The following is an 18,071-nucleotide window of genomic DNA, read 5'->3' as shown; positions in this document are numbered from 1 at the left end:
GTTTATAAAAATAATCATATAAATTCATTTAATAAAAATAATTAATGCACAACAATAGATAATTAATATACGTAAATTAATTTCCTAATAATTTAAAAGTTTTCAATTAGAAAACAAGCTGATAAGGAAATATATTTAATGTGCAATATGGATTAGCGAATAGATACAGTATATAAAGTACTAAATTAATCATTGTATATTTGTATGGGATACAATATGCCTAGAAGATTTCAAAAAATAACAAAAAGGAAAATGTCTGTCCCCATTCTTATTCAATAAACAAAGGTTTCCACATAAAAAGATATTTTCCGTCAACTCTTACCACCATCTAATGCCAATTCTGTGTTACCCTTCTTGAACAATGACTCACAATATCACGTTGAAGTCACCCACTGACATTGAAGGCTTGACTGTCACCTCTAAACATCATACACTTTCATGGCTGTATTGTAAAGTAAACGTATCATTCTTCATAGTCACATTAGGTGGTCTTATGCATTTATTGTAAAAGCATAAGACTTTCAGAAAGTTATATCCAGGGTTATTATATGTTGAGGTTGCAGAAGCCAGAAAGAATCTTCACAACAAGAATGTGACTCTTAGCCAACTCATAAAGCAGAGGTCCAAGGCTCAACTTCTCCCATCAGGCCATCACAGCCAGCCCCATCGGACTTGTTCAGGTATACTTGGAACATGTAGGTAGATGTGCTTCCATGTGTCGAGGAAAATAGTCTCGCCTACAAGAGAAGATACCCTTGTTACCTTAAGAAAAGGTGCATAAAACTGCTTTTATGGGGCTAAGAAAGTTGGTAGGCAGCTTCATCCCCAATTCTGAGGAAGCTAATTCTCAAAGGTAGTTGTTTCTACACCAACATATCACTTGGGGAGAGGACACTTACCATCCCACCAAGGTCCTAACTCTACTCATGATATCTATAAATTAGAATAAAAAATATAAAGCCTACAATCATTACTATTTTAGTAAATAATTTGATACCCAGCCAAAAAATGTATTTCTTAGATAGGTACCTGTGTCTTGAGTTCCTGTGGTTTATCTCATCATGGTGTTAGTAGTATGTATACTTTAGAGCATCGTAAAGTAACTGTTCCAACTTCCAAGTCATCTCTCAGATACTTATCAACAATGGTGGAGCAAGGCAGTTGGCAACAGTCGAATGTCAATTTCTGAAAGCACTGAACCTTCTATAATACAACCCCACAAAAATTGCATTCAAGTTGGTGACAATAAGCCTCACAGCTTTGAAAACTCCTTATCATCTTATGGTGTGCATGTATGATAAAGCATATAACTACCGGAGAGATGCAAATTTGGGAAGTGAGATATCATCACTGATATCCATCTCCACTTGGCTACACCCAGGGGACTTTCTCAATCCTCTTTGCTTCATCAGCTCCCTCACCTGATTAACCTGACTCCATCTTCCATCTGAAGCATACAAGTTACACATGAGTACATAGTAACAAGCTTCATTAGGATGTAGCTCTAGCATTTTGCGGATTGCCACTTCTCCAAGATCAAACCTTCCATGGAGTCCACATCCATGGAGAAAAGATCCAAACACACTAACTTCTGGTCGAATTGGCATATGCTCAATAAAATCCAAGGCTTCTTCAAGTCTGCCAGCACGAGCTAATAGATCTACCATACATGCATAATGCTTCATGGAAGGAACAAAATTATAGTCCCGGCACATCAAATTGAAACACCTCCAGCCCTCCCCAATCATCCCTGTATGGCTACAGGCTGATAATATAGTTGTAAAGATCACTTCATTCAGCTCTAAATTTTCTTTCAACATATCACTGAAAAGTGCAAGGGACCCACTACCATCCCCCTGCATTCCATAACCACCAATCATTGCACTCCATGTGATACTGTTCTTCTCTGCCATCCCATCAAACACTATACGAGCAGACTTCACATCCCCACACTTGGCATAGAAGTTTAGAAGTGCAGTGCCAACATGGACACTAGATGATTGTAAACCCTCCTTTATGGAGAAAGCATGAAGTGAACAACCGACTCCAAGAGCACTAAGGGAAGCACAAGCTGAGAGAACACTAACAAGTGTAACTGCATCGGGTGAGATAGAATCTGATATCATTTGATGAAAGAGTTCAAGAGCTTCATATGCAGAACCAACTTGGGAATACCCTGAAATCATTGAGTTCCAAGTAATCACGTCCTTGACCATAACTGCTTCAAATATATAACGAGCATCTCTGACAGCATGGCATTTTGCATACATATCTATAAGGGTATTTCTCACTGCAGTATCACCTAAACCAAGCTTAATCCCCAGACCATGAACTGACCTTCCCAAATCCAAATTGCCTAGCTGCCCGCATGCTGAAAGCACACTTGCAGCCGTAACAGAATTCGGTAATATATCAACCCACTCCTCGTCCATAAACAACTTTAATGCCTCACTGGGATGACCACACTGTGCGTACCCAACAATCATAGCTGTCCATGAAACAAGATCAATAACAGAAAGCTCGTCAAAGACGGAATGAGCATCTCTAACATCCCCACACTTAACATACATGTCTAAAATTGCAGTCGCCAAGAAAGAATTAAATGCAATACCGTTTTTAATGACATACCCATGAACCCACTTCCCCTGATGTAAAGCTCTTAACTTTGTACATGCAGTGACTAAGCTCCCTACAGTAAACTCGTTTCCTTCAACTAACCCTTCTCTCATTCTATTAAACAAGACCATCCCTTCTTCCGGACAATCATTCTGCACATACCCCACAATCATCGACGTCCACGAAACCACACTTCTATCAAGAATTTCATCGAACACCTCACGCGAACTCCCAACCTCTCCACATTTCGCATACATATCCACAAGAGCCGTCAACACGAAACCATCAGGGCTCCCAACCTTAACAATCTGGCAATGTACCTTCCTCCCCTCATTAATATTCCTCAATTCACAACACGCCTTCAACACAATCGAAAACACAACATTATCACACTCTCTGAGGCATTTTCTCAAACAGGTGAAGAACCCAATAATGTCCTCATACAAATCATTCAAAAAATACCACCTGATCATCACTTTCCACGAATAAAAATCTGGGTTCTCTATCTTATCAAAAACCAAACGCGCATTGCCAACGTACCCAAACGAACCATACATACTAACCAACTTAGTATCGCACGGAAGCTCACCGGTGAGGCCATGCACAATGAGCAAGCCGTGGACTTTCTTGAGAGAATCGATGTTTCGGCAAATACCCAGAAGAGGAAACCACGGGTACGAAGAGATGGAGTGCATGGAAGCTAAGGTGTGAGCGAGTTCGGGCGGTTCTGATAAGGTTTGCTGATGATAGTGATGGGTTGCATAGGTGAGAGTGCGCCATGGAAAGTGAAGGTATTTGGTGAGACTCAGAGAGATGTGGGTACGCAGAGTAGAGATCAGTTTCATTGGTCTGTTTTGGTCATCTGAAATTGTTGGAGAGAAAAAGCTTCGACGCTTCCCCCATTGTTTTCCTGTTCTGCCAAGAAAATTGCTGGTTTGACTTTTGCCAAAGGTATGCGATGGGCTGGGCCGGGTAGCTCCTTTTTACTTGGCCCATGGGCCGGGACCATAATGTCATTGGGCCAAGCCGCAAGGTAAACCTCGACCCATAGCTCTATTGATGGGCAATGTACGTTGGGCCGAGCCAGGTAACTACTTTTTACTTGGCCCATGGGCCGGGCCAATAAGGATGTTGACCGGTCAATGAGTTAGATTGGGCCGGACCACAAGAGAAAACCTCAGCACTTAACCCTATTAATGGGCAATGTCCCTGTTTTGTCTTTAACTGATTGGGCTACTACACTAGGTCAAATGGGTTATTCGTGAGTTTTTTTAATGGGCCTTCCTTCTATTTATTTTTCTTTTTTATTAAAAGAATCAAAGAATTTTTATTTTTTTTTAGCTAAAGAATCAAAGAATTTTAAACTTATTTAATTTCAATAATTTTTTAAAAAAATAAGGTTTAAATAGTTTTATCACTTGAGATGATTTATCTATACTATTATTTAAGGAGCTTCCTCTATTTAGATTCTTTATTTTTCAGTTCAAAAATACTCTTACAGCCTTATGTTTAAGTAGAAACAAAATTAAAGGACAATTTGGTAAAAATGCAACTTTAACTCCCACTAAAACATTACCTAAAAAATAGGACCACTCTCCTGTTAATTTTTAAATTTCTTTATCCACTTATAAATTAGATTTTCAAAATAAAAATTATACATATATATAAAATAAAAAAATCTACATAATAGGACCACTAACAACAACAAAAAAGTCTCATCGAAGCACGTGTGACGACGCTAGTTCATATTTATTGATAAGTTAAGAGAATTAAAAAGAGAAATGTTATGTTCACAACATTTTCACAAAAAATTCTAAGTGATAAATTGTTATTGGTTGTTACTAATAAGTAAAAAAGTAATTTCAATGGTGGGCTTATGTTAAAACTAGTAATAACTTGTCACCTAGAATTTATTCTAAACGTAGCACTTCTCAATTAAAAAATATAGAATAACTTATCAATTAAAAAAGTAACAGAGAATATAATTTCAAACATAATAGAATAGAAGAAAATAATACATATAACCAACTCTAATTTATTGAAGATTCATAGTCAACTTCAAAATTTTGAAATTAAAACTAATTGCAGTTGTTGTCAACATAAATGGATTTTTTTTTTTTTAGTAGAAGATAGAATCTTCAAACCAAGATTAAATATTGTTAGACCAAAGATTTGTGAAAATAAAATATATATATATATATATAAATACAATTAATTTGCTGATAAATTTCAAATAATTTTCTAAGGTATGTGAAGAACATGTGGCTGTGTGCTATACACATGGCTAAACAAATCGTATAGAGCATAAATGCTTGACAATATTAAATTGCTTTGGACACTCACCAACTGGCTATGATGCTACCTGTATTGCAATTAGTTATTCCCAATTTCTCACGCTTATTCTGTCAGTGTTTGTCATTGAATGATATAACTTTATCGTACAATATAAATGATAAAGACACCTTTATTACAACAGGCTATTCCAGATTTTTCTTAATTTTCTTTTTGCCAATGAATGTCTGAATGAATAATAATTGAATGTGTATTTTATTTTTATATCATATTATTCTTTTTAGCGTCTTGTGATAATTTTTTTTTTTCTTTGAAGACAATACTTATCCTCACTCAAACCCTTTCTATCTTTACCTTTTTATATTGAATTGAAATCTAAACTTTCTTTCTACAATGCTTTTTGTAAAGAGAAAAAAATCGTTTGACCAGAAAGATAGCTAAAAGGGAGGGGACAAAGAAGGCAATAATAATGCGAAACTTACTTTGCACGTCGTAAAAAAATAAATTTAATAATATTTTTATAATTAGTGTATAATAAAAATAATATTAATATTGAATATTTTGACGATAATATAATAATTATAAATCAAGATTTATCAAATGAAGGTCATCATCTAAAATTTATTCGTCAAAGTTACAATCTGCATCCATTATCTTTTGCTAGGTCGGCTAAAATGAAAGCTTAGTTTTTTCTATATTTTTTATTATTTTTTGAGAATCAAAATGAAGGATTAGCTAATTTGTTTAGAATTCTTTATTTTCTTCAAACAAGAGTCCAGGAGGTGACCTAATACAATAGAATTATTGCTTTCCTAAGAAATATAAAGAGAAAAATTATATAAAATGGTTTTTTATTATTTGTTCTCGCTTCCAACACCTATAACAAAGTCAACATTAATTTAATTGCAAAAACTAATTAGTCGTAACTGCATTTTCAAGTAAAGAATAGGATCATGAAAAATAATTAAATAAAGGTTGGCAATTCAAAGAAAAATTTCTAGGTTACAAGTGGAGACAGGGCGGCTCAAGGTAATATGGGTCTAAGGCGGCAATTTTAAGTGGGGTCTATTCTCATATTTTGAATATTAATAGAATATTTATTTAACTTTTGGTTTTTTTTTTCATTTAAAATCTATTTTTTTAGAAAAAAATTACAAATTAAAATGAACTCATTGCATTACTCAATGACTATACAACTAAAATAAACGTTATTTATTGGATGAAGTAACCAAATACTAAAAAATTATGATTGAAAATTTTAATAAAGTTATATATTTGATATTTCTGATAGAATTTGAGTATAAATTTATTTACTAGTGTAAAATTGATGAGTTTTTTTAACATTTATGTGTGAAAGATTAAATGATTGACCCATCCAATGAAAATATTTTTCTTTAACTGGTTTTTCTTTGATAAAAAACAACTACTTTTTATTTATTGGTGAATATTTAGGGCTTAATTAATATTTCTATTGGTACAAAAATATCTCTATTGTTAAAAATTTAAGAACTTTTTTTTTATTGGGGCCTTAAGCAATTGCCTATTTGGCTCACCCATTGAGCCGGCACTGAGCGGAGATTATCTCATGCTTGAGTTATAAAAGAAGATATAGACAAGGGTGAGTGACCTATGAAAAATGTTTATTTTTATGTGATTTGGTTGGGATTTACGTCCTCACTTACGTTGTTGGATCTTAGTGACTTTGAAAATCAAGTTATATTGGAACCTATACAAGGAAGTTCTTATAATCCCACCCTCTTTTTGGGCCTCTAATAAGCATTAATTTTTACAATGCATATATAATTTAATATGATCTCATTTAGGTAGGATTCTATAACTTGCTATCTTTATATATATTTTGTAAAATAAGGTTAAAAGAAGATAGATCAGAAAGATATGGGGGAGCTAGCTAGGGGGGAAAAATTAAAGAATTACTCCTTTTTAAATTACCCCAAAAAAAAAATAGAAGTTCATTTCCCTACATCATCCTTATCTTCTTTTCAAATAAAACAAAAAAAAAAATCTTATTAATAGGCATGAGTGCTTGTGCGTGACGCCTCTAAATAAAATAAATGGTTTGGTTTAAGGAAAGATAAATGCTCATATAAAATTGCATTTTGCATACATTTCAAAATGTATTTTAATGTTATGTTCAATGGACTGAAACACACATACCATATTTTCTAGTCAAATTATAGGTGAAGAGTTCTCCAATGCCCAATCGGTGCCAATATTGATGGTGTGTTAGGCATGTTCAAGGAATAAAAAACATAGAATGAATCAAAAAAGAGAAATATAAAACAAGTACGAACTAATAACCTTAATTCCATTGACATATTTTAATATTTTCAACTAAAATGCATGGGTTCAACTCCCCTATTTGATAATCAAAAAAGAAATTAAATTCTGTAAAGATGTGGTGTAAAACCCGTATCTACTCCTCCAATCTCAACATATCACGTCACTTTATCGCATATTTAAGAATAAGTATAACCACACCAAATCAATTCTAATATCTATATATAAATCCAACCAAAATGAAAGTTTATTGAAATATTATTAGGTGTGGTAGGATGTATTAAATTTTAAATAAAATACTAATATGACAATCTCCTATTGGATGATGTAAAACATGAGTTTTACACCCCATTTTTACTAAATTCGGACTCAATAAAAAATGGATAAGAGAAGACTTAAGTTAGCGTCTTCCAACTGAGCATGATCATAATGGCATCCTATTTGTTGGGTTCGAGCCTACGGAAACAAAAGATCCATATAAGCTTATACTTATCTCCATCAAAGACGCTAGAAAGCAAGACTTGAGAGCATAAAATATGATTGGAACCCAGAATCTTCAAGAGAAATAGGAACATATAACAGGACAATATAAGCAAAGGGAGGGGCCCAAAGCCAAAAAAAAATAATAAGAAAAATGAAAAGGGAAGTAACGTAATATTAGGTCCAAGAAAAGGACAGATAAGTAGAAGAAGCAGGAGCAGCACTGAAAGTGGGATGGGTTTATATGCTTTTTTGCATGACGATAAGGAAAAGAGAGAGAAAAAAAAGACAAAAGAAAAAGAAGAGAGAGAGAGAGAGAGAGAGAGTTTAGAAAGAAATGTGATTGGTTGGGAGAGTATCTAGGGGAAGAGAGGACTTGATGAAGACCACAGTACAATTAAACAAAAAATAAAAATAAAAGTCTTAAAATCAACTCAGACACCGACACGCCTGACGCATATGTAAATATATTTTATTATGTAAAAAGCCGCACATACCACACAACCACAGCGTACAATTGAGAAATGATTTTCTCGTTCTATGTCGCACGGAATGTCACCCCTCCACGCGCCTTCTCACTCGCGTGCCTTCACATTCTCTCTTTCTATATATATATGAAGTTTATTGGTCTTGAAGAGTGGACAATAAGGCTTTAAACCTTCTTTTTTTTTTTTTTTTCTAACTTCAATTAAGGCTTTTGTCTAGTTTTGATTTTGGAAGAGATCTAAGGGTGCTTTAAGAAGGATAAAGCTCTTTAGTGACAATTAAGCTAAAATAGCTTTAAAAGGAGGTCCTACAATTGAGAGCTTGGGGGAGAGGGGGGGACCCTACAATTGACTATTGTTCTCTAAATGTCTACAAATATGACTACTTAAAACACTAAAGAGATTTTTAGTTAAAACTTTATATGTGAAGTTATACTACTACTAAAAAGACTATAATTAAAGTTATTCTTCCTATTATAATGCCAAACATAGATATAACTTTTTAAAACTCACTTTTTATCTAGAAAAAAAATAGAAGTTAAAAAAATAACATACTTTAAAAGGTGAGTGCAATTTCCAATCACAGTGACAAACGATCATTACATACAGATATATTTTTACACAGTTCATTTTTAAAACAAAAAATACTCTTAATGAGTGTTGATGTGCATTAATTAAAGCAAATTTTTTTTTTAATTGCAATTGACCAATTAGGGAGTCGAGCAACATTTAGTTAAATGGGTTTTTTTTTTTTTTTATGGGCATTCATGTTAATAGATACCTTAGTGCAACTTTTAGTAAGCAATTTTAAGAAAATTTTGACATAACTTTTATTAAAAATATAAAAATTCGTAATTCCTTACCAAAAAATAGTTTCTAAAATAGTTTTTTAAATTAATGTCCTCAAGTCTAAAATAGTTTTTTAAATTAATATCCGCATCAGTTAACTTTTTCTTTTATTTATTAACTTTTGAATGCTTAATTCCTTCTTAACATAGTGCACTTTTTTTTTTTTTTTTGAGAATTTTAACTTATAGCGTCTGCTCTTGATGATAGCTCTTTATCATTAAACTAAGACAACAGTCGGTTTTTGGTGTAGGTGAAAATTAAATCTTATCTTTCTTATTCAACTATCAGAGAGTTTACCAATTGAGTTAACTGAAACCCACATCAGAGTGTACTCGATTCTTCCTCAACAAGTGCAATAATGCAATCAACATATTCAAATGGAGAAAACCGACAACTGAGGCCCTTTTCTAAAAAGGAGAGGTAATGGAAGTACTTAGAATCACACTAAACAATGTTTTTGTTGGTTCAACTATTCAAGTGGACCAGTTCAGCCGGAACTTTCTTATGCAAAAGGACAGACAGTGAATTAAGACCGCTTTATCACCACCAAACACTATGTTAGGCAACCCATCCACAGTGTTTGGCTACATGGGCTCGTGTTACCTGTGCATATCTGCACCAGTGTACCACTTTTTGGTTAAATCCAAAACTTTGGAACAGCTGGTCATTTATAGCTGACCCGCAAAATAGTTTCCCACTTGTTGATTTTTTATGGGACGAGGGAAATGAAAGTAAAAAAAAGTTAGTGGAAATCATTTCCCAACGCAGCATGTTCATTATTATTGTTTCTTTGGCATGGAGGAATGAAAATTGGGCCAACAATGTTTTCCATTGAATGTACTATTCTCATTATGTTGGTAGCAAAGAATTCTTCGATATTAAGCGAATGGTTTATCAGAAAAGTGGAACATGATGCCATTTACATAATCTTGCTGATTATAGTCAACACATTGTAAAACACTTTGCAGCACAATCATTTTAGATAAGTGAAGTTTGTTGGCCATAAATTTTGGCTCTTCATCAGATTCATGGTGACTTAAAAATCAATGTTACATGTGGAAAACGTAGTCCATAGGACATCCATTTTCCATAAGAAATCTCTCTCCTAAACAACCAAAAAAAAACAAAAACTTTGTCCCAAAAATTTGAGATCAACTATGGATCCTCAACAAACTAATCAAGATTTGCCACCTATAGTCCCAAAAATCTCTCCTAAACCTTTCGAGGAATCCATTGTTTTTCCACATATTAGCATGCTTCAACTTGACATTCTTAGCCATACATATTTATTACAACCCTGGCAATTGGACAAGCAAATATGAAGTAGCAAAAACTAATAATGAGAAAACCACCCCTAGAACCAAGAACGGTAGCTGTGCACACACCAAGTGAAGGAATGCTATTATATATCCCGGAAGAAATTATACAACATTATTTATGATAATACAAAGTTGGTAACCACTCAAAGACAGATAATCAAGCAAGCCCAAATTTTGAGCAAAGAAATGTACAAAAGGCAGTCCCGACGGCTCAGAACAACCTCATCCCCTAAAGCCAGAGAAACAACTCCTCACTTGCCTCTATAAAATTCTAAATTAATAAATCAAAGACTCTTCCCATTGATCAGGTTAAAGGGATAGATGGAGGATTACCTGCAGGGCATCTTTGCCGGCGGGGTCGTCTAGTTGTCTTCCCCCACCCTGTTAGGCTTCTATCCTCCAGACCCACTTCAATATTATTAAGCTGCTGTATTAGCGGAGTGCAAGCGGGGCTTGTTGGCACGGTAGGTGAGGGACTTGCCACTGACCGCCGCCTCCCCCTTCCACACCCATTTCTAGTAGAGCTCCTCCTTGTCAATCCTGAATGCCACAAATGACCTGTTGCTCGCATCAGCCCCCCAAATGTCTGAAGATCTTCTGTTACCTCATGCCTTGACAGAGAAGCAAGGCCTGGAAGGATGTCCCTTTGGAAGTCCCTCCGCTGCCTCCCTCTCCTTGCCTGGCCCTTCCTTGGCCGATTTGGTACTAAAGTGGTTCCAGTGTCCTCCAGCTTTAGGTTTTCAGGAACCAGAGGTTTAGGCATATAATCTTCTTCCTTAGTATCCATTAGTTTTAATGTCATGGACTCAAAGTAATCACTCCCTTCAGAGGAAGATTCTTCATTATCCTCACCATCTTTGACTCTCAAAAGAGTATCGAACTTGCTCTCAATGTCATCTCCGCACGAGGAAACTATCTCCACAAACCAATTAAGACGGTCCATCATAGAAGCTTCTGATTCATTGCAAGTGGCATTATTAATCTGACTGTGCAGAACAGAAGATGAGATGGCTATCATTGCCTCAGCCGCTACCACCATAAGTTCATCCAATGGCTTCTCAGCTTTGTGTTTTGGCGATGGTAAAGGAGGATCATGCTGCTTTTCTGCAGCTTCTTCAAGAATGACATCCTCCTCAGCATCAACAACTACAGGGGCTTCTAAGTCTATCCCTGCTGAAATCTTCACATGAGCGCTTGGAGTAGAAGGTGCCAAGGATGCTTCATCATCACTTATACAGGAATTCAAATCAATGTTATGTCTGAGACTGGAAACGTTTGCATCTCTTTTCTTATCTTTAATCAGAATTTCTGTTGCTATCTGATTGCCCAAGTCAGGAACTGCAGGTTCACAAGGCAAGTTTATATCAAGGACTCTATTCTTCCCATTATTCTCCACAACTTCACCTTCTGATAGGAGAGGAAGGGACACAGAAGGGGAGGTGAAAGAATAAGACTCATTCTTAGAAATATAAGACTTTTCAAAGATAGGAAACCCAAGAATTTTCTTATTACTTGGGTAGTCACCTATTTCAATCCTCTTCACTTCAACATCATTAGAACATGAAAATGATTTTACATTCTGGGTAAAAATTTGATTAGCCCCCTTTCCAATTTCATTTTTGTTGGGCAACTGGTTTGGTGAGGATTGCAAGAAACTCAGATCCTCTTTGTTTGAAATCCTCCCGGCATTGAAGGCCTCATTCTTAGGAGCAAAATTAGGTCTTAGCCATGGCAAGGCTGCAAGATTGTCTTCGTGCCTTTGTCCTCCATCAAAACCTTGCTGCGGAGGTACTTTGTTGGTTGAACTGTTTGAAAGCACCACATAGTTCTCGTCTTTTACAGATTTCATGTCTGTGCAATCTGAACCTTTATAGCACTTTGCTAAACCATTATTAATCAACTGGGCAGGAGCTCTATTATTATCATTACTGCAGTTCAGGTAGCTGATTGATGAAAGGTGAATCGGTAGTTCCTTCGAGCCAGATGAGGACCCTTGGTAAAATCCATTTCTGTTAGGAACTTCACTTCCAAAACCTGGGTTACATCTAGAATTGCTCTTGAGATGCCAGGCATCTCCCAAAAATCCATTGCTTTGAACTGATGATTGAGAACTCTTACTCAAGGTAGCAGATGGGTTCAAACATGGTTGTTTTTGAACTGACATTGACTTCTGGCTTAAGTTACTACTTGATTTTTCCCAAGATGAAACCGAGTGAGACCAAGACTTGGACAAGTCGGAAGGAGCAATAGGATATGGACTAGGTATATGAGAGGCCACAGTTGACCCCAGATGCTTATTACTGGAGATCTCATGACTTCTATCAGTCATATCCAAACCACAAACTGTTCTTTCACTCCACAATCCTGCCTTGCTTTGATCAGTTAGATAGTAAGCAGAAGGTTCATGAGCTTTGTTAAGCAAAACTTGCAAGGGTTGGGAAGATATTTCAGGTTGAAGACCTTGAGAGGTAGATTTCACGTTGCTTTTCCCATTCCCTGAAAATAGAATCACAGCCATATGAAAAATTATCTAACACAATGGAACATTCCTACCAGACCTGTAACTTAAAAAATATTGTTCTAAACTGATGGTTTGCTCAGGAAGTCCCTAAAACTCCTATTTACCTAGCTCAAAATTTTTCTTGCCAACTAGATGCATGTTCTATTGTAATCTTAGAATATTATGATCCTTCCACTCCAAGAACTTCAATCTAAGTTCTTTGGCTTTATCCTAGCTTTCTCTGTTTATATTCCTGATAATTGTGTAAGAAAAACTAGTTCTAAATTATAAACAGTCAGGATAAATTAAAAACATAAAACTGCAAATACTGTCTTCAAAAACAGGATTAAGTGACTGTATTTGTAAGCTTGTGAGGTACAATGGCGAAAGCAAAACAAAGTAGGGGAAAATGCAGATTCAAAGAGGACCAAGTTAAGGAATTCTGATACAACTTGATGAAGAAATTATACCTGCTTCAAGCACATGGGAAAACCATCCTTTTGCATTTCCATTGTTCTCTAAGTGCCGGTTGTCTCGAGTCCCATTATCGCTTCCATGATGGGAGTTGAGAGAAATTCCCTTTGGCAAACTTAGAAGCTGTGAGTTTGGTCTAGCAGACATATCAGGGCCTTGAATATCCTGGAGACAGGCACCACGGCCCAGAAGATCAACATATCCAGAAGCATTTGTTTCTTCAAGCTGAATAGGCTCATTTAAGTCAGCCAAACTATTTCTGCTCTTTAAACGTGAATCAGATGTCAAAGCATCTCCTTGAAAGCCAGTCTTCCCACCATTGTCACGAAACAGCTTTACACCATCGTCAGGAGCAACTTTATGATTTCTATTAGAAACACTACCTGACATGGCAGATACTTTTTCTTCACTGAACTGTTCCCCTTCTTCAGTATCAATGTATTCATCAGCTGGAAGTTGGAGATCAAACATTTTTCTTCTAACCTTTGTGGGTCTGGAATCCTGCATCTCTAAATCCTTTGAAATGCTCCCATTTTGGGATGGAAATTTCATTGAACTCATAGGAGAATGAATATCCTCAGCACCAGTAACAGATGGTCTAGCACAAGCAGAGTTCCCCATAGGGAAGCTGGGGACATGCCATCTCCTAGCGTCCTCAGATGTAATTTGAGATGCTAGGGGACTTGATGATAACGATGTCTCAATAGGCATCCGGTTTTTATGCAGTTCTTTCCTCCTGAATTCATCCATCAAATCCCTCTGTATTCTGTAAAGGCGATGCAGTTCATTCACCTGGATGATGACAGAAATTCAGATATATCTAATAATCCAAGTTTTTACAATTTGAATAGAGTAGATAAGCAAACAAGACTCAACTTAACTTTGATTAACCCATATCAAAATAAGGTCCTCTACACAAACTAAATAGACCCAATTGATTGAACCACTAATGTGCATTTGGTTTATCTTATTGGGGGAGTTTATTTAGCTTATTTGTTCATGTAAAGTTTTTTAAAGCTCACTTTTCCTAGGTACATGTACTTTTGCCCACTTTCAGAAAATAAGCAAAAAGCTAATCCAAACGCACATAGGTATCTGCAGGGGCCAAAAAATATTTGAATACCTGAGTTTTGAATATTTCCTCATGCTCAAGCATTGTCTTCTTCAATACATCCTTATCATAAGGTGGATATAGATCTGTGGAAGCTCTCGGCAAAAAGCCATTAAAATACTGCCCATTTGCTATTGTTTTATCTCCATAATAATGGGGCCAGCTACAACTGTTAGAATTCTCATTCAGATCCCTCATTGGATAATATTCTGGCCAATAACTTTTATACTGCACTTTTGTTCCCATTCCTGAAAATCAATGAAGAAGTATTTTTACAATGAAACATAGCATGCATAACAATCATAGAAGAAATATTTATTTTTAAAAAGAAAAAGAAAGACATAGAAGTAACAATAACTATCTTCTTTCATGTAAAGTTTCCCAATTAGCAGAACTGCTCACTGTAGTTTTTAGTAAGAAAATCAAGAAACCAACAACATTGGCTGATATCTATATACATATAAGAAAACAAGAATTTTCTTCTACAAATTTCTCATAGTAGAAAACAAATTTCATTTGATATCTTCAAAAAAGATAAACTTTTACAATCTTCGCTTATAGAAACTGCTTTTTTAGCACCCATAAACCATCACTATTGCATGAATCATCTCCCTACCCCAATCCCAAAACAAAAGGAATCAAACACAGCACAGGCCACTATGAAGCCACTAGATGCTTTGCAGTGATTGATATGGGTATGATGATCCTCTGAATGTTTGTGCCCAAATACAGCCAAGTACTGTAACATGCACAGACCACAAAAGTCTGGAGAATGAATTGATGGATAAATGGCTGTGATGCTTGAATTGACTTAAATTCTTCATGCAAGTGCAATCTACAACTAGAAAAGCAAGCTATGATTGCTGCAGGAACTAAATGAGCCATTAGGCATGTTCATAGGAAGTGGAAACATAAAAGGCGACACTAGTTCAAGGGTGTGCTTGATTCAGACACCAAGATCTCATTTTGTATGAGGACAGACATCACATTTTATCCACATAAAACATCACTTTTATTTGTCTGCCTTACCATTTCCAAATATTTTCCAAGATTTTCCCCAGTAATATTTTAACGGTTCAAGTTTCCTAGTTAAGCTATATACACATTGATCGCTTGCTTCTTCTTTCTATATCTATTTATAAATTTCATATTCTAAATCTTCTTCGACGAGCAACTCCTAAATTATGTTATTCCACATTCACTAACTCCAACCCCTACATCACATGACCTTATAGACCTAAAATGCAAATTAATACAGCAGAAGTCATCCTAATTCCTCTTTACTCAAGAAATTCAAGAATCTCTTCCCTCCGCAAACTTCATATAAGCATAAAGAGAATCTACAATCTGAGTACTTCAAGAAACTTAGAAGAATAATGTCACCTCTTTTAGATTGGCCTAGAAGGAATAGAGATTTTTTTTTTTTTTAAGAAGGGGGGGGGGGGGGTGGTTGTTGAGGACGCGAGGGGAATGAGGGAGAAAGAGAGCACGACAACATCAAACTATCTGAAGCACCCTATGCCAAAATCCAGCTACACATCATGCAAAGAAGATGTGTTATCTAAGAGCATATATAAAGGGGAAACACGGTAAAATATTAGAAGTTCTTGCACCATCAAAGGAAAAACGTAAACGTACTTTCCTTAGCATGAATAAATGATGATAAAAAGTATGCATTCTGCATATAATGAACATGCTTACAATAATTAGTAGTGCTCATAAAGCATCTATACTTATAAATACAATCATGGACCAACACTTCAACTGATATCCGATACTTTGCTTTCATAACAATAAAAACAATAATACAAAAGTACCTTCCTCGCATGCCACATTGATATTGACCATTACACTCAGACCAAATTCAATATAATGCTCTCCAAGAATACCAATTTATATTTCTCATTGACTTGGGGAAGTCACAAGAAACTTAAGGAACAATTCCATAATACCATAAATACAATGGAAATGTGCAACAGCATAATCCAATTTAAGTGGTCAGGTTTCAGGGGTTACATATTTGACAAGACCAAACGCTCATCATAAGAAAACCTCCATGAAAACCATAATGAAATTGAACCCATAGAATTGTTTCCTTCACAAAAAATTAATCTACAATGAATGCAATACTTAATCACCATAGGCTTTTCATATCACACAAATCCTCAACATCGAACCCAAAAAATAATTAAAAAACCAACATACTGAAATTTAAGAAGCCTTAAGATTAAAAAGGAATCTACATCAGTAATCAAAGTGAATAGAACAGATCCTATCTAGTTACAATCTAAAATTAGCCATTATAAGAAAATATTAACAGCACTACCTACCATAACAAGTACTATATCACCAATCGAATCTTGATACCCATCCAACCAATTCAATAATTTTTTTTTTTAAATTTTAAAAAGGCACATAATTAAATATCAAAAAGGAAAATCGGTCAAGTGTATAAGCTGCAATGAAACAACAATAACAAATGCACAAATACAAAGCCAAAGAAATAGCCAACAATTTAGCACACTCAAAAATAGCAAAACAAAGTAAAACCCAATTAACCAAATCATCTGGCAAAACAAACCACAAAATCAATTTACTTAGAAAGTTAAAGAAATATAAAGATACAAAATTTCACCTTAGACCCACATCCTCTTATCACCTATCTCCTCAAGAATCCAGCTTGGATTGAATCATTTCAACAAAAAACCTCCACATCATGGAAAATTGAAATAAATAAAAAAAGAGTCACCAAGACTCTCTCTTTCTCTCTCTCTCATCACTAAGACCAAAGCAACAACTAAAGATAAAAACAGCAACAATTACTTAGCAAAAAACAAAGTGGGTGTTTTTGCAACACCATTGAAGAAGCTTAGATCGTCAACAGATTGAAGAAAAGGTGGAGATTTCGATCTGCTGGGCCACTCTCTTTCTCTCTCAAAGAAATGGGAGTTTAGAGAGAGAGAGAGAGACAGAAAAAAAATTTCTTTTCCTTTTTTTTTTTCTTTTAGAGAGAGAAAGACTGAGAAAGAGAGAGAGAGAGAGAGATCCCAGATAAGAAATCTTCACACAAACAAACGACCTTCTAAGAACAGTGACATGAAATTTGTCAACATCCGGTCTCTTTTTATTCTCTGCTTTTTCTTCACTTCTCTCTCTCTATCTCTTTCTCTCTCTACAAACACACTCTATTTCTTTTTACATCTATATATATATATATAATAAATAAATGAAATTCATTTCTGGGTTTTTGAGGTAATGAAAAGAAATGAGTATTTCTAGATTCTCTACACCTTCCTTGCTTTTGGAACTACATATATTAAAAAAATATATATATTTTTAACCTATTTAACAATTTGAAAAGTCTAACACGTATTTATCATGAATAATGCTACAAAGTAACAGACACAATATTTTTCATTTAATAATTCAGATAAATTTCACAACTTTTTTTCCTAAACTATTGAGTTGGCTAATTGCAATTATTACAATATTATCAACTTTTATCTTATGATCCTGGCTACTCCGCCATTTTAATAATTATGAAAAATATTACAAAATTTATTACGTCAACAGATTTATTATTTTTCACAACTCACTAAGTTGTTTAGTCAAAATAAAAGCTTATTAAGTTGGTAAGTTAGGACTAA

At 35.0% G+C, this 18,071-nt stretch overlaps 2 protein-coding genes across 2 annotated transcripts; both read right to left on the bottom strand.

Moving 5' to 3' along the window:
- Positions 1–349: 349 nt before the first annotated feature.
- LOC142627387 (pentatricopeptide repeat-containing protein At2g03380, mitochondrial) lies at positions 350–3,508 on the bottom strand. Its single transcript, XM_075801234.1, has 2 exons — positions 1,030–3,508; positions 350–737 (listed from the first exon to the last, which is right to left on the bottom strand). Exon 1 carries the CDS (start codon positions 3,459–3,461, stop codon positions 1,311–1,313), a length of 2,151 nt encoding a protein of 716 aa, XP_075657349.1. The 5' UTR covers positions 3,462–3,508; the 3' UTR covers positions 350–737; positions 1,030–1,310.
- Positions 3,509–10,394: 6,886 nt separating this feature from the next.
- On the bottom strand, positions 10,395–17,520 carry LOC142628059 (uncharacterized). The gene is made up of 4 exons (XM_075802012.1): positions 17,060–17,520; positions 14,437–14,672; positions 13,310–14,105; positions 10,395–12,835 (listed from the first exon to the last, which is right to left on the bottom strand). Exons 2-4 carry the CDS (start codon positions 14,668–14,670, stop codon positions 10,644–10,646), a joined length of 3,222 nt encoding a protein of 1,073 aa, XP_075658127.1. The 5' UTR covers positions 14,671–14,672; positions 17,060–17,520; the 3' UTR covers positions 10,395–10,643.
- Between the last annotated feature and the right edge of the window lie 551 nt (positions 17,521–18,071).

The sequence above is a fragment of the Castanea sativa genome, chromosome 3, assembly GCF_040712315.1.
Source record: "Castanea sativa cultivar Marrone di Chiusa Pesio chromosome 3, ASM4071231v1".
NCBI classification, from domain to species: domain Eukaryota; kingdom Viridiplantae; phylum Streptophyta; class Magnoliopsida; order Fagales; family Fagaceae; genus Castanea; species Castanea sativa.
The sequence above is the reverse complement of the archived record's forward strand: the minus strand, read 5'-3'. Positions and strand labels throughout refer to the sequence as shown.

What these genes read in the sequence shown, in the direction of transcription:
- LOC142627387 (XM_075801234.1), bottom strand. Translation starts at nt 3,461, where the DNA reads ATGAAACTGATCTCTACTCTGCGTACCCACATCTCTCTGAGTCTCACC.
- LOC142628059 (XM_075802012.1), bottom strand. Translation starts at nt 14,670, where the DNA reads ATGGGAACAAAAGTGCAGTATAAAAGTTATTGGCCAGAATATTATCCA. An exon ending in AGGAAATATTCAAAACTCAG is followed by an intron (nt 14,106 to 14,436) that starts GTATTCAAATAT and finishes GTCATCATCCAG; the next exon opens with GTGAATGAACTGCATCGCCT. An exon ending in TTCCCATGTGCTTGAAGCAG is followed by an intron (nt 12,836 to 13,309) that starts GTATAATTTCTT and finishes TTCTATTTTCAG; the next exon opens with GGAATGGGAAAAGCAACGTG.